This window comes from Budorcas taxicolor, chromosome 23 (assembly GCF_023091745.1).
Source record: "Budorcas taxicolor isolate Tak-1 chromosome 23, Takin1.1, whole genome shotgun sequence".
NCBI classification, from domain to species: Eukaryota; Metazoa; Chordata; class Mammalia; order Artiodactyla; family Bovidae; genus Budorcas; species Budorcas taxicolor.
Genome location: NC_068932.1, coordinates 30654239 through 30671418, shown reverse-complemented (window position 1 = coordinate 30671418; position 17180 = coordinate 30654239). Strand labels below are relative to the sequence as shown.

The 17180-nt window shown below is 45.0% G+C and overlaps 1 protein-coding gene across 2 annotated transcripts in view; it reads right to left on the bottom strand.

Annotated features, from left to right (window-relative positions):
- Positions 1–17180, bottom strand: part of RBM20 (RNA binding motif protein 20) — a 192791-nt gene that overhangs the window by 55573 nt on the left and 120038 nt on the right. For both annotated transcript variants that reach the window (XM_052660630.1, XM_052660631.1), the window contains exon 2: positions 11–1088. In XM_052660630.1, coding sequence (XP_052516590.1) covers positions 11–1088 — 1078 coding nt within the window. The remainder of the gene's footprint in view (positions 1–10; positions 1089–17180) is intronic.

Sequence of the window (17180 nt, the reverse complement as noted above, 5' to 3'; positions counted from 1 at the left end):
GATGACTCACCTTCAGATCAAACACCTTCTTATCACAGATGCTACAGACGTGCGGCAGGTGGAGGGGGGCCACACCGTGAAAGTCATTCAGCTCATGCGCTTGCAGAGGCCGCAGGGACAGCACTGCCTGCTCCTCCTTGGCCCGCCTCCGGGCTCCGCTGAAGCCCTGTTTGCTGTTGTTGAGCCGACCCCCAAAGGAAGGAGGGGTCCTGTCTGGTGTGGGCTCCTCGGGGTCATACAGCTCATAGGGCTGGCCGGGAGGTGGGGGCCACAGGCTGGGGGCTGCCACAAGATCAGGCTTGCTCTGGCCAGAGAACCCATGGGCGCTCTCCCACTGGCTGTTTGGACCCTGCAGCAGGGGACCCACCTCGCCTTTCAAGGCCCCGGCTGGCTCAGCCACAAATCCACCTGCCACCTGCGACCCTTGGGCACTGGGTCCGTAGAAGTCCTTGGGAAAGGCAGCCTGGCCATCTTGCCCTGAGTGGCTATAGTGCCCTTCGTAGGTCACGCTGCCCGAGGTAGCAGCCGAGGCTGGCAGGAAGCCAGGCTGACCGTCGGTTTCAGAGCCATATGCCTGGCCAGAGTTGGCTTTGCCATATTCGTAGAACCCTGCAGCAGTGGGTGCGGGCCCAGTCTTTCCAAGGCCCAGGATGACCGCTGGCTGGGTGGGGGTCTGAGGCATGAAGGGGTGCATCACCATGGCATTGGGGGGCTGGCTGGGAAGGCTCACCGTGGGCCCTGGGCCTCGCGTCTGGCCAGGGGGTGAGAAGGCGAGTGCATTAGAGGGAAAGCGGGTGCTGGGCACGGTGGCTGTGTGTTGGGGTACCCCGGTGTGGCCGTGGGGGCCGCTGATCATGGATGGATGCCGCAGCTGGTTGAAGAGAGGCTGGGACATGGCCACTTTGGAGAGGACTTGGTTGAGGACCGTGGCGGCCGCGGTGTTGTTGGTGACGGCTGTCTGTGCCAGCTTCAACCGGTGGAGGGTGAGCTGAGCCTGCAGCTGGGCCAGCTGGAGGCTGGCGGGCGAAGGAAGCAGCGGGTTCGGGTTACTGACCGAGAACGGGGTCTTGTCCAGGAGCTTGGCGGCACTGCGAGGAGACAAAGGGCTAGATGCAGGGCTGCTTTCCACCTGACAGGCGACGGGCTGCTTGTTTGCTGTCTGTGGTCCCCCCTCCCATACAAACAAGACCTCCCACACAGGCCCCACATATGCTCCAGTCCGCAAAAACCTGTGCTCATACACATCAGTGAAATAATCTTTTAAATTCCAATAGGTGGCTCAGACAGTAAAGAATCTGCCTGCAGTACAGGAGACCCAGGTTCAATCCCTGGGTCAGGAAGATCTCCTAGAGAAGGGAATGGCTACCCACTCCATTATTCTCGCCTGGGAAAAGACCTGGCAGAGGAGCCTGGTGGGTTATAGTCCACAGGGTGGCAAAGACACGACTGAGCGACTAACACACACAGAAAAATTCTTATAAGGTATAATGTTCAAACTCACTGGTAATCAAAGAGATAAAGTTAAACCATTAGAAACAAGTATTTGCTGACCGAAGTAGCAAATACACACACACACATAAATGACAGCGCTCAATGCCGGTGAGATAAAGTGGAATGGACACAAGATCAGTGATAATCTAAACTCGTGCAACTTTGCCCAAAGGTAGTCTGGCAACAGGCGCTCATTACAGCCATATTCTTCGACACAATAATTCAATCCTATGAATATGCCCTGAGAAAACAAGCTAAAATGCAGATAAAACTTGATATGCAAAGATGTTTAATGAAACTACATTATTTGAGAGTCCAGTGTTGAAAGTTACAAATATCCAATAACAGCAGGGAGGTGACTTTTAAAGCGAGTAAATTATAATACATTGGCAGAATGAAATGTTCAGTAAGCATTCACTACTGGTGCAAGAATTTCCATTGTGTTATGCAATATTTAAGACATTCAAAGAAGTTTTCCCGTCATCAAGTTTAAGATAGAAGATATTCCACTACACTAAGTCCTCCTTGGGCATCTGCTCTCTCCATCCTCACCCCATCTTCATCATTGCCAGTGACAGACATCATCTTGAATTTGGTCAGGTCATACTTTACAAAGAAAAAAAATGGTGACAAGAGAAAATCCATCTACTCTAATGTTAAGTGAAAAAGGAGTCTTCAAAATTACACATAGAATGAACTGTGTGTGTATATATTTGTGCCAAACACATTTTTATCCTTGTCCTCATTTCACATCCAAAAGCAACAAGACTCATGTGCCCTTCAGTCCATTCTCAAACCCAACCAGCAAAAGAAATTTAAAAAAATTACAAGGGAAGAACCTGAATTTTCGATCATAGGCGGTGGTGGACTCTCACAGAATCTTATTGCGGGGGTATCTGTCTGACACGTGCCTTTCACTGACTTCTGTTGGTTGGTTATGGTATTTTCTAGACCAAAAGTCAGGACCTGTGAACTGGAAAGGGAACAGACATTCCCTTTCATGGTATATGTGGTTACCGTTGTCAGGGCCGTTTTATAAGACCCTATATTTCCTGGTCTTAAACTCCCCTTCTGGGGAGTGAGTGCAATCAGGAAATGTGTTCGGGATGTTGATAAACTGGAATTCTCAGGACATCTTAATGGGAAGAATGGAACTGTGCAATTGAGATTGGGGTTATCGTGGACAGACCTGGCTATACATTCAGCATGCCTACGGAAGTGCGGGGGCAAAACGAACAGTTGGGACCGTTTAACAAGGTGTCCACTGTTTAACAAGGCTTTGTACAGCGCCAGTCTGATCACAATGAAACAAAGGGGAAGGGCCAGAGGGTAGGCATAGGCAAGGAGAGAGAGAGAGGTGGTTGGCATGTCACACCTCTCCCACTTTGGATTGGTGCTCTGTACTGGTCTGAGAGAATGAGCACAGGCAGGCTGGGGAGGCAGGTGAGGGGGAGAGGTTCTTCACATTTACTGCGACGCCATGTGCCCGGTGCTTGTCTGTGCTGTCTCCCTGGACCTCTCCATGAGTGCTATGGGGTGGGCAGTGTTATGTGCTGTGATAAGTCACTGCAGCTGTGTTCTAGGCTTTGCGATCCTATGGACTGTAGCCCGCCAGGCTCCTCTGTCCATGAGATTCTCCAGGCAAGAATACTGGGTTGCCATGCCCTCCTCCAGGGGAATCTTCCCAACCCAGGGACTGAACTCAGGTCTCCCACATTGCAGGCAGATTCTTTACCATCTGAGTCACCAGGGAAGCCCAAGAATACTAGAATGGGTTGCCATTTCCTTCTCCAGGGGATCTTCCCGATCCAGGGATTGAACCCACATCTCTTAGGTCTCCTGCACTGGCAGGCTTTTTTTTTTTTTTTTTTTTTTTTTACCACTAGCACCACTTGGGGAGCCCAGGGGGTAGGTAACTTCATCCCAATTTTGCAGGGCAAGAACCTATAGCTCAGAGAGACTAGGTGACCTACTTAACAAATGCCCATTGTTGGTGAGTACAGACCAAGGAGTCAGGCTTTCCAAAGAAGAGAAAGGGCACAGCCCTCTTCATGGGCTGCTTCACTGTTTTGTCCAGGGTTCTCAGAACATTAGGCACCCCCACACTCAAATTCAAGCACAAAACACATCTCAGAGCCAGACGAAAACAGATCTGGCTTACTCTTTCTCATTCTATGAGAAATCAAGTATTTGCTGTAAGTCATTAAAGAGACAGGATGTTCCCCCAGCCAGCAGCCTTGCTGTGCTCCAAGGACAGAACAGGCTGGTTGCATGGTAAGATACTGCAGGGTTGCGGGGAGGGGTCGAGGTTAAAATCGGTGACAGACCTCTTCTCCTGTGGGTAGTTGTGCTGGTTGCAGCCAAGCCTTGGTGGCCCCACTGTGGCTCAGGCACACATCATGGCAGCAGCAGAGCTGGGGAGGTACTAACTGTCTACGCAGGCGAGAATGTGAAAGGCATGGGAGGATGGGGTAGAGGCTGGTGATAGATTTCTACTTGTGTAGTATTAAGTGGCTGAGCTTTAGAGGAGCAATTAAGCTTAACTCAAAACCCTGCCCACACAGGGCCAACCCTTCCTACCAGGTCTGTACCCAATGCAGCCTGTCCTTGCTAACAAGGCGATAATGAGGTGCCAACTTGGTTTCCATGACGAGAGTAAGACAAGGTTGGTTTTGTTTTTCCCAGAGAAGTCAGCTGTATTTTCTAAAACTGTGTTCTGGGCTGGAGGGAGCTCTCGCTGGAGATTCCCCTTTGCCTCTGAAAGGACATGTGGGGAAGAGCTGTCTTTCCAAAGGGGAGAGCCAACCTCGCTGGGTATTTGTAGGTCAGCCATGGGAAACGAATGCTTTCCTGAGGATGGCCCAGGTTACAGAAGTCTACCCATTCACATGCAGCAGAAATTAAGAAGACCGACTAGATTTTCTTCTCGACTTCCGCTTTGCCTGGCAAATTGGTCCCCAACTTGAATCAACCTTGAGTAGAAGTGGTTTCATAAGAATCATCAGAATCAGATACCCTTTTGAACCAAAGACCCTTGGATGAAAAAGAAATGATACACCATCCTACTTTTAAAAAGTCTTAAAGTTCTCAGCCTATCAGAGTTAGTAACTCAGAATTCAGGTGCAGGGCCTTCTCTGGTGATCCAGTGGTTAAGACTCTGTGTTCCTACTGCAGGGGACACAGGTTCGATCCCTGGTTGGGAACTAAGATCCTGCAGGCCATGAGGTGCAGCCAAAACAAACTGCAAATAAAAATAAATAAAAAAATAAAATTCGGGTGTGTATGACAATCAAACTTCTGAGCCAAAAATTGGGGCACGTGGTCTAAAACCCTGAAGGACAGAACTAATGTCACCCTCCTGTCTTCCTCCCCCCTCAGTTTGTCACTGTCGCATCACTGCCCTGTATTGAAAGTAACTGCTTGTGTGCCTTTCACCCTCCATTAGACATAAGCTCCACCAGGGAAGGGAGCATTTCTCAGAGATTCTCGCATTTTCTAGGCACACTTGCTTAAACTTGGTGGCCACTTGGTGACTGCCATGAACAGAATGAAGAAGGAAGATAATGGATGAATTAAAGGAAGGAGAATCTAAATATAGGCAGAAAGCAAATGGATTTTGCTGTTGTATACAGCTTGAACTTCACTCAGGTACAGAGTCACCAGAGCAGGAGTTCCAATACACTCTCTCCCTGTCCAAATCTAGGTTTGTGTGCTTGTTTTTTTCAAATGAAGTGTTTTTTTATTTTTATTTATTTGGCTGTGCTATGTGGCATGCAGAATCTTAGTTCCCTGACCAAGGATCAAACCCATGCCCTCTGGAGTGGAAGTGTGTTGTCTCAACCACTGGGCCAGCAGGGAAGTCCCCGAATCTACATTTTGAAGTCAAATGGACAATCCCTGTGGTAGGCTGAATAACGAACCATCCCAAATATCTCTACACCCTAATCCCCAGAAGCTGTGAATCTTACCTAACATAGTAAAGGGGACTCTGCAGGTGTGATTAAATTAAGAGTCTTGAGATGAGAGGTTATCCTGGATTATCTGAGCTGGCCCAATGTAATCACAGCAGTCCTTATAAAACAGAGGCAGGAGGGCTAGAGTCAGAGAGAGAAGATATAAGGATGGAAGCAGAGTCAGAGAGAAGAGATGCTATGCTGCTGGCTTCGAAGACAGAGGAAGGGGCCATGAGCCAATGAAATGCCAAGTGGTCTCTAGAAATTGGAAAGGGCAAGGAAATAAAACTTCCCCTAGAGGCTCCAGTAGAAACCAGCCCTGCTGACACCTTGACTTTGGTCCTGTGAGACTTTGGACCTCCGACTCTCAGAAGTGTAAGCAATTTGTATTGTTGGAAGCTACAAATTTGTGGTAACACGTTACAGACACAATAGGAAATTAAAACAATCCACCAAGAAAGTGAGGTGCAAAAGAGGCTTCCACACAGAGAGGCGGGGGTGGGGATGGGAACATTGGCTGGATTTGTTGGTATGAACGCTTGCCACAGCAATCCTGGGGAGTACAGCCATCTGACCCAGGATCTGAAGACCCTCTGGGAACTTAGCCAGGAGCCAAAACAACACAGAGGTCTCTTCCTTTTCCAAGTCAGATTTCTCTAAACAGCTGGAGCAATGGCACCCTGGGAAAGCTTAGAACTGCAGACCCTTAGGGAGACTCATCTACCCCTCTCGTCAACAAAGAAAGTGACTTGCCCAAAGCCACACAAAACCCATCTAATCAGAACCCAGAGCTTTCAAGCCAGCTTCTAGTGGCTGACAGAACAGCCTTGCCTCCAAAAGTCTGAAGTTTCAGAACTATTTCATCACCAAATCATCATCTCCATCCATATTTCTCTGTGGTCCTCCTCTTTGTTCAGTGAGATACTGACTCCCTGCCATAGGCAAGGCACTTGCTGAGCCCTGGAGAGAGGTGGAGGTGCAGGCCTTTCTGGAACCCGTCAGCGCCAGTGACGGCAGCAAGGACGCCCTCTTGTCTGGGGGGTGGGCGGGGAGCACGGTTCTATGCCTCTGCCACACCCTCTCTTCAGTGTTGTGCAGCAGCTCTGTGTACAGTCACATGGTCAAACCTGAGATCCGGGGAGGGAGGGAGAGCAGCGCAGTCAGGCACAGAACCTGGGCTCAGAGCTAGAACGCCTACCACACAGCCCCACGGAGGGCCGGTCCACTCTCCGCACAGCCACTCGGGTTTATTCAGGCCTCGACAAGGCTCACTGTCCCCAGAGCTGAGGTTTCCTTTCCTTTCCAGAGCCATTCATTGTAACAAAGAACTCACAGTGCACAATTAACATCCAAAACTTTGGTTCCCTACTCACTCGGAAGGTTGGTTGTTTCTCCCAATTAAAGCAGCATTTCTCTCATTAATTTAAAAAATAAAATACAGTGTAAAGGAGAACAAGTTTCCTTTATAAGCTGGAGATTTAGGAGCTCCAGATGAAAACTGTTTCTGATGATTTAATTCCATACTGCCGAAAGGATGTGCAACATATTGCATCTCCCAGGGCAGCCAACAGCTGTCTCCAACACTCACTCTTTGCCCCACAGCTCTTCCACATTTTATGCTGAGTACCCAGCAGGATGTGATGATGGATTAACATTTGAGCACAGTAACTGAGGCACTCTTTCCTCAGTTCAAGTCGGGGTGCTGGAAATTCAGCAAAATTTCAGCAAATTTTGTGACATAATCCATCCTGTTCTGAAAGGAAAGGATAGTGTTCAGGACACAGGGGCTGCAGAGGGTCAACAGGATATGGACGAGCTCTATTCAACCAGAATGGATTGAGCACCTATTATGTGCCAGGCAACGTTGCTAGAGATGGAAAAAGAGAAACGTCCTGAGACCACGGGGGAGACAGATCAGTGCAAAGAAGATGAATATTCCCACGGAGGTAAGCACAAAACAGCAAGGCAGACAAGGAAGTGGTTCAAGCCTCAGATGTCTCAGAGCAATGTAACAAATGAAACAAAAGACCAACTCAGGGACTGTCCCTGAACTCTGAACAAAACCTTTGAAACAGTCTGGGTTTATTAATCTACCCACATGTGCAAAGGCGCATCAGCTGTTGGTGAAAGGCAGTTGTAGGGTGAGTTGTGGTCAGAGACCAGCTTCCAAGTACCTGTTACTGGTGGTGTGATGGGGGAAGTGAAGTGAAGGGTTGGTGGCTCAGTCGTGTCCGACTCTGCGACCCCATGGACTGTGGCCCACCGGGCTCCTCTGTCCATGGAATTCTACCGGCAAGAATACTAGAGTGGGTTGCCATGCCCTTCTCCAGGGTATCTTCCTGACTCAAGGATCAAATCCGGTCTCTTGCACTGCAAGCAGACTCTTTACTGTCTGAGCCCTCAGGGAAGCCACAGGTGAATTGCTGTAGAGGAAAACAAGCCCTGGGTGGGCTCGAACCACCAACCTTTTGGTTTACAGCTGAATGTATGCACTAATCGATTATGCCACAGAGACATTTGATGGGGGGGGAATCGCTTAATTTTTTCCAACCCTCATAATTTTCTCATTTATAAAATGGGAATCATAACGTTTACCCAATATGAACCAGCCAGTCAGAGCCCCCAGCCACCGTGACTGACTCAGGAACGGACACTCCCAGGTGCTGTCGGAGCTATTAAGAGACAGGCCCTCGTCACCTTGTCAGGCCATGCCTGGGTTGCTAAACTGGCTGAATTTAAGCTACTGCTTAAGGAGAGGCTGCCTGAGAATAAAGCTAACCCACAGACACTGGCCTGGAGATGGGCCAGTCCACTCTGGGAGTCACCTTGAGCCGGCTTCCCCTGAACCTGCTTGGACTTTTCTTTCCATGAACCAATGCATTTCCTTTAGGTGCTTAACAAAAATAATAACGTAAAAAGAAAAGCAGCCTACTAGAACCATCTGCAAGGAATCTGGCTGGTTCCCTCCATGGTCCCACATCAAATCAAGAGTCCCCTGTCACTCTCCAGCTTCCTCAGCTGGAGGTGAGGGGTCACTCAAAGAAAGTTCAGGCGGTCACTTTGGTGTGAGTATCTGTTGACCAAAGAGACCTGTTTCCTGGAGATTCAGGAAGCAGAATGCTCCCCCGTCCTGGGGGAGCCCTGCACTGTGATCACGAAGCGTGAACAGAGTGCCAGGAGAGAGTCCCCACAAGAGGAGGGACCCAACTTCCTACAGGTTTGGAGATCCAATGCTGACCACGCAGTTGCTCCTGTGAGAGGGGACAGAATGTCTTGGCCCTCACCTGGGAGAGTTTCTAAGCAACGCCTTTCAATTCTCAGCACCTAACAAGCCAATTTTGCTGTACTGAGAACTGGCTTATTATGCCAGACACTCATTATCCCCCAGGAGAAAAAGTTCTTTATTACAGATACAGTTCTCTGGTCTCCTTTCACTTGGAGGGGAGGTGAGTGTACAATGAGTACATATTGGGCTGTGGGCTGCCCTTTACGAACTGGGGTAGGAACCAAGGGCTCCAGCCCTAACTCAACGCTTATCAGCTGCGTCACAGTGGGCAACAGACTCTCTGAGCCTCAGTGTCCTCAACCATGAGTAGAGAAGTTACAGTCTTTCCTCATTTACATCATGAGGGCTGATTTGGGGTTCAGTAAGGAGTTGTCAGAACGCTCTGTAAATCATTTGGCACTTACAGATGTAAAGGCATGGCATTGGCCAGAGATTATCGGAAAGAACATCTTTTGTGTGATCACAACATATTCCTTTTCAGAAAACGTTCCTTTATAGAGGAAGTGATATTTATCACTCACATCCATGGAGATAACCTCGTTGCCACTAGGATTCAGGGTAGAAAGAGGTAAAATTGATTCAGCCATATTAATGGAGTGCATGTTGGGGGGTACCAAGGGCTGAACCATACCAAGGGCTTCCCTGATAGCTCAGTTGGTAAAGAATCCACCTGCAGTGCAGGAGACACTGATTCGATTCCTGGGTCAGGAAGATCGTCTGGAAAAGGGATAGGCTACCCACTCCAGTATTCCTGGGCTTCCCTGGCGGCTCAGCTGGTAAAGAATCCGCCTGCAATGCAGGAGACCTGGGTTCAATCCCTGGGTCGGGAAGATCATCTGGAGAAGGCAAAGGCTACCCACTCTAGTATTCTGGCCTGGAGAATTCCATGAACTGTATAATCCATGGGGTCACAAACAGTTGGACACGACTGAGCTACTTTCACTTTCAACCATACCAATGTGATTGCGCTCTGCACCGCATATGGCGGGTAGGGATGTAAAGAGCATTGCCCAGAGGCTAAGGGTACAGGTTTCAGAGTTTGTATCAACTTGGATATGAATTTCAGTTTGCCACATATCAGCTAGTGACTGTGGACAAATATTTATTCTCTCTCAGCCTGAGTTCTCATTGTTAAAGTAAAGATGGTCATGTCTAAGCTATAGGTTTGTTCTGAGTTAAATGACAGGGTAGACATACACTGTTCTGCACAGCTCCTACATACAGCGAGCAGCCACTAAACCAACACAGCAGAGACCAGCACCACTACTAATCTTCTTACCACTGTTGTTACCATAACTCATGTTACTATCATCACCAGCATCATAGTCATCATCAGGGCAAATGGCAGGTGAGCTCTGCCAAGGCAGAGAGGACAAATCTTCCTTAGAGACAGATAGAGATAGAGAAAACATACAGAGATGTAAACACTGAGGAAAAAAAAGAGTTTACAAAGTAAATGCAGACGTGTGCTGAAAGAGGAATAGCAGGCGGGGGTACTGAGACCTGGAGAAAACACAGAGAGTTAATCACAGCTGCTTGGTGAACTGGAAAAGTAGTCAACAATAGATTTAAAAGCCGTAAAACAACACAAGGACGCAGCTGAAGTGTAGTGGTACAAATGCGTGTGAACTCACACCAAGTTTTTCCCTGGTAATGTTCGTCCATCCAGAAGTAGAAGCCAAGAACTGAAGTCCAGAGGACAACTGTACCTTTGTCAACCAGACCAGTCACATTTTCAGTCAGCATCATACGTTCCACAATAAACAACCGGGAATTTAAATGCACTTCCAGTTCAACTCATCTCCCTTTCCAGGCCACAATGAATATGCCATTTCTTCTTAAGTGCTAAGATACAAAATATAATCCAGACGAGAGAGTTCACGACAGGAGAATGTTTTCCCAGGTTTGCTCACAGCTTACAGAGCAACCAAATCAAATCAAGAGCAGTGGTCAGGGTCAGGGACAGGCTTTCCATTGCTTCCTGGGATTGGAACCTCAAATCACAAGCTCTCAACTCTGCTATAACACTCTTAGAAGCTAGGTCAGGATGTGACCCTTGGGAACAGCCCCTAAATGTCAGGTTACAAAGATGACAATGATGATGAGACCACAGTAATACTGGGGCGGAATTTCAAACTGCAACTAATTATCACAAACGTAAGAGCAAGAGATCTCAGAGGTCATTGAGTTTAACCCACTCATTCTACAGAGGAAAAAAGTGAAGCCTAAAGTAGTTGGTATATGTGTAAGTTAACCCAATAACACAGCTAGAGAGAGGAGAGCTGAGGCTGAACCCAGTCTTCATCCTCACTCTTTGGGGCTAATGCATCCCCATCAACATGCATCAGGGGAGTCTTCTTTGTAGGAGAAGAGTGAGATCACACACTTTTTTGATAGTGCTGCCTTCCTGCACTAGGGCTCCTTCCTGCAATAGGGCTCCTGGATTATCACTCGAGAGGCCTCTGTGACTAATTTTGAGATGACTGGGTCCATGCTGGCATTATCCCGTGTTTGGGTTTTAGCCATGACATTATCATGTGATGATTCATATCACTGTGACACATTCATAACAGCAATCATAATCCTATTATCTCTCTTGTTTTGTGATTTTCAGTTGGAGTGTTAATAGATGTTTTCACCTCATTAGCTACCTGACCTCCAGGACAGTTACATGATTAGGTAAACGCGGTAGGACCATTTCTAGTTTATAGTAAGAAGACTTGAGTGAGACCAAAAAAGGTCAGATGAAATCATATGAGGGCATCCAGCAAATAAGGGACTTAGCTGGGACTTGAATGAGGGTCTTTTTACGTACAACCAGTACCCTATCCCCGGTTTACACATTCATTAAAGGGAGCTTATAAAACCACAGTCCTGTATCTATTTCCTTGAGTCCAGTTTTTTTTTTTTGGGGGGGGTGTTGTTTGTTTAAAGTTACTAAAATATAAAGCTATTTCCTTTATTTTGTGCTTTCCCCCCCAAATTCTCATAGTGTTTCATTTTATTTTTTCCAGCTTTAAAGGTATATAACTAACATACGGGGCTTCCCTGGTGGCTTAGATGGTAAAGAATTTGCCGGCAATGCAGAAGACCTAGGTGCAAATTAACATACAATGTTCTGTAAGTTTAGGTGCACACGTAATGATTCGATATATGTATATGACATGAAGTGATCATCACAATAAGTTTAGCTAACACAGTCAGGATGTGATTTTAAATAACACATTTGATATCAAATCACCAGCCTTTTGGTCCATTGTTCTCAGTACCACTTTAATCAGTCAGATTAAAATTCTCGGAACCTGGGGGACATGTAGTCTCGAAGGTGCAGCTAGCGATTTTATAACTGACAAGAAAGGGCCTGCCTGTCCTGCCAGAGTTATTAGAAGTGCTTGAAATGTGAAAAAGAGAACTGATAATGCAGCAGAAGCAGAGAAATGAATACACATCCTGCTAGAGTCATAACAGGAAAGGACGTCAAGCAAAGAGAGAATGAATGTCAACTGAACCACCAAGAACTAGATACTAGCTTTGGTTTTTCTTTTCTTTCCTTTGTACCAAATTTCTTTCTTTAAAATATCCTTTCTTTTATGAAATGATGGTATTGGAGGTGGTAATTTATTTTTCACATTAGTATTTGTTTTGAATTTTAAAACCACAAAAATCTAAAGAACATAACAAATACTTATTAATTCATTGCTCATCAATCAAAATTAACAAATACTACCATTACAGTCATTTTAAGCCCAAGTATTTTTTTATCAAAAAAATAAAATTATACAGACAAAACTGACATCCCTTTGAGACTGCCCAGTCTAATTCCACCTTTATCTCCCCCAATAACATCCACATGTGATTTGTGTATCTATTTACCTATATATCTGTTTGTTTACCTATCTATATCTAGAAAAATTATAGAAGAGACTTTTTCTATATCTGCATGAGCTTATAGAACAGCACATAAGACTGGTTTCAACAATATTTCTCTTAAAGAAATAAATATGTATTCTTTCAAGTTTCTTTTTACACACTGAAAACTGAAAGCAGCATGATACAGTGAAAAACTTGGTGAGCTAGAAATCAGAAGATCCAGGCCTGGACCTGCAGTTACTATTTACTTCCGGTGGGATTATGTATCAGTCAACGTCCTCCTTTTTTTTTGGTAAAATGAGAAAGCTGGATGAAAGGATCTCCAAGGCCTCTTCCACCTTTGAAATCTGATGACTCTAAGGTTTAATCTCCTCATCTGTCAAATGGGGATAACAACGTCTGCCTTACTAACTTATAAAGATCAAACATCATGTGCAGGTGTTCCACAAAGCAGTGATGATAATAATAATATTAGTTGAATAATAATGAATAATAATTATCACTAATACTACACACTAAAATTAAGCTATTTTTTAGCTTCTGGGAATACTTTTGAGAAACTATTGATACACTACTGTTGTTACATATAACTTGGTTTAGACTGACATGTTGCAGTCCAGGCAGCATGAAATAATTTAATTTCTTCTAACTGCTTTCTTGGGCAGGCAGTTCTGCACAAGGACAAGCTCTCAACTCTACCCTGAAGACTGAGTAAATGAAATATCAAAAGTGCCTTGCCATAAGATGCTGTCTTCTACAAAGCATTCCATAGACAGAACCAGGCTTCCACAGTAAAATGAAGCTCAAAGTACTTTGGGTCTGGAGTTGGTTTGCCCGAGACGTAATTCTTCAGGAAATGCATGCAGAATTTCACTCATTTTGTGAAGGATGAAATTGAGGGGGTAATTTGACTTATAGGGGTTAGGAGAGATCTTTCTGTTTTCTCAGTGACATAAGATATGGTGACCTGTCAACCCACTAACTCTTCTGGGGAACATCAGGGTCTTTGAGATGGAAAAACAAGCTGTTTGAAATGTGTATTTAAAGGAATTCCCTGGCAATCCAGTTTTAGGACTCTGGGCTTTCACTGCCATGACCCAGGTTCAATCCCTGATCAAGGAACTAAGATTCCGCAAAGCCAGTGCACATCCAAAAAAAAAAAGTTGAAATGCATGTTTAAAAACTGTTAAACAAGTTCTCTAAGAAGCCAAATGATAATGTTTCTACATGCAAATGAAATGTTTAGGGGTTTATAGGTCACTAGCCCCAGTGAAGAACAGTGTGCACATAAACATGAACGCCTTTGCATATACCGCTTTCTCCTAGACCACCTCCTCCCTACTCCCCCTCACCTGGATAACCACCATCCTTCAACATGCAGCTCACATGGCACCTCCTCCAGGCAGCCCTCTCTGACTTCTGCCCCCATCCAGTGTGTGCTGGTGTTTCCTCTGTCATTCCCCATAATGCCCTGCAGTTCTATTAAGCCTCAATTACACTCCGTTCTAACTCCTACCACCCTCACTAATGATTATCCACTCAATCACTCATCTAATGTCCTCATCTAATACCTCACGGTCATTTTGAAAGCAGTAATTATGCGTCCATTTCATGTCATAGAGCCTGGCACACAGTAGGTGTGTGGAACCAATAAACACATCCATACTTGTACACACCTGCTCCGTGTGTATGCGTGCAGACATAATAGCTGTGTATCACATTCTCAATTTGTTTCCTGGCTAAGTGTTCCATGTACGCTGCTACAAGGCTTTGAAGATGAAGCTCCGTGGAGAATGTGGATTAGACTCAGTCTTTGAACACTGTCAAAATTATGTAAATAACCACCATCCACATCAAGGATAGAATTCTAAAATATTCAACAAACAGACTTGTTGCCACATTTTTCCTTTTAACTAAATCTGAAGAAAATGCAATTTCAGTGTGCGATCTGAGGAGCTATGTGTCTAATCTACACGATTCTGAGATGAAACACATGCTCCAGGAATGGTCCCTATGTTTGCTAAATTTTACTTTCAGTTTATATCACTGATTTTTTCTGGTAAATGTACAAAGAGGATTATAAAATTCAAGTTAATATTAAATCACAATAAAAGTTTAATTTTAAAGAATTTAAATTCTCACTCAATAAAGCTGGTCCTTTCCTAGAATTGCCTGACTGTTACCCTGGACGTTTTAATCAGTGTAATTTAAGCTAAATACTAGGTGTCCCTATGAAACTGAAGAGGTGTTGTGGGGTATTTAGGGAGGAGGCCAAGAGAGACAGTTTTTGTTGGTAAGTCAAGCGACTTCTTGGACAGGCTCTGCCATGAATAATTGTACATCTTATTGCAATCAATTCGCCCTGCAGACCTCAGTTTTCTCATCTGTGAAATGGGAGCGTCAAATGAGACAACATTTAAAGCTCCTTTATGTTTTGTGATTTTAGGATGGTGGGTATTTTCCTAAAGCTGTTACTCATGATACACAGAAAAGTGAGGATGATCTGGCCACGGTGTAGACAGATTTTGGCCCAGAGAAATCTGAGTTTCTAGCCTCTATGCTTCTCTAGTCCTGGGTAACTTCAGGGGCACTTAACCTCTGTTTAACAGATATGTCTGTAAAATGGCAAAGTGAAACCAGAGCAGTGATTTTCAGGTGTTGGGGGAAGGGGCATCAGGAAAGTTTCAAAACACAAATGCTGGGCTCACCCCCAGTTTCTATCTTAGGAGGTCTGAGTTGGGACCTGAGAATTTGTGTTTCTAACAAGTCCGGGTGGTAACTGACACTGCCCTTTCAGAACCACTGAACTAGACAAGCTTGAATTGACCTTTCAACTCTAAGAATCTATGGTGGTGGGTTATAAAGAATTTAGTAACAGTTGTATTTTTTTAGGAGCCACTTCTATCTACTAATTGTGCAGTACCCCAGAAAGGGGCTTCCTTTTCCGTGGGGTTTTAGACATTGCAAAAATGTGGTTATTCTTATACCTAACTTCCTTTAAGAGATTCAGTCGGTATGTTCAACAACATTTGACCTCCTGGAATCAAAATGTTCAAGGTTCACAAACCTCAGGTAATTTAGTAGATTGACTGGCTCAGTGTTATGTTATCTTTGTTGACTAGGAAGAAAGCATACCTCCATTTACACTGAGTTCAATGATGCAGAGGACAGAGGAGTCAGACTCCAGTATGTCAAAAGTTCTTTAGTCAAGCAACATCATCATTATGAGAAAGCCTACCTTCCAAACTCACCCTAGACTTAAAGTTTTTGATAAAATCATCTGTATCGCTAGATTTCAATGGTATAGCAATTACACGGGGTGTTTTTTAGAATACTGATACTTGGGCCCCATTTCCAGAGATTCCTTTTCACCCTAGGCATTGGGATTTTTAATAGCTACCCGGGGAGGTTTCAGAGGAATCGGAAACAAAGTTTTGAGATTCACCAATCTCTAAAGGAATAGTATCAATCTGTTCTTCTTTACCTTGATCCCCACAGGCCATTTTTGTCACTACAAACAACATGACCATGTGTCTTAAATTGCACTTATGAATAAACATTGAAGTTTTTATAAGCTCACAAAGGGTCATAAACACACTGGGCAATCGATCAATATTTCTTAGCTAGACTGAAGTATCTTTCACACAATTCAAAAAATATTTTTGTGGCAAGACTTGTCCCAAAGTATATAAATAATGTTTGCTGTAGGAAGCTGGGTGAGGTTTGCTGGCGTATGACTCTTGCTTTTTAAATGATAAGCACCTTGAAGACATCATCCACATCCTAAAATCTTTCAAATTCCTGAGTGTCTGTCTGGCTTGGTGCCGGGCAAATTAGAGGCGGTGAACAAACACTTATTCAACTCACTTGGATTTACGATTGTCTCTAAGCCCATGGGAACGGAGACCTTAGCAGAATATGCTAAGTGATTCATTGTGGAGTATGAGGTATATATTTCCTTGTGCTCTGGGAATTTAATTCTTCTAAATTCCTTAGAGTAAATGAGAGTATTATGGATGGGACTTTATAAATACACCATATAACTATTTGTTTGAAAAAATGGAGGGAAGTTTCTGGTGCCTTAAAAAACCTTTCTGACTACAGCCGACTAAACACAGGTGCCACCCAAGGCAGAGAATATTCTATGTAGGTGACTTCTGAGTTTTGGCTCTGTTTTACAAAGCTGTGGTCCTATGAAAGTTGTGAAAGACAAAAAGCAACAGCAGAGAGACAGGTCCATCTCGGTTACATGTGTGCGTGCCCTTGTAGCCATTTTCTCAGATCACCACAAATTAAACCTGTGGTTCAGATCCAAGCAAGACTGAGAACTGCCTTGGCTGAGGCAAGTAAGAATGGTTAAAACCCAATGGCTGGCTTTTCACTCAAAACTGTTCTCCAGCCCTTCTCCCTGCCACCCCATCCATTGCTAATTAGGGGAAGCCAAGGCTTGACATGTACACAGTCCTCTATGGTAAAATTGATTATTATATTACTCTGGAAAATAAGGAAGTCATTTTGTTCAAAATATCAAATTCCACAAAATCATACGTGGCAGCTGTTAGTGTATGTGTGTGGGGGAG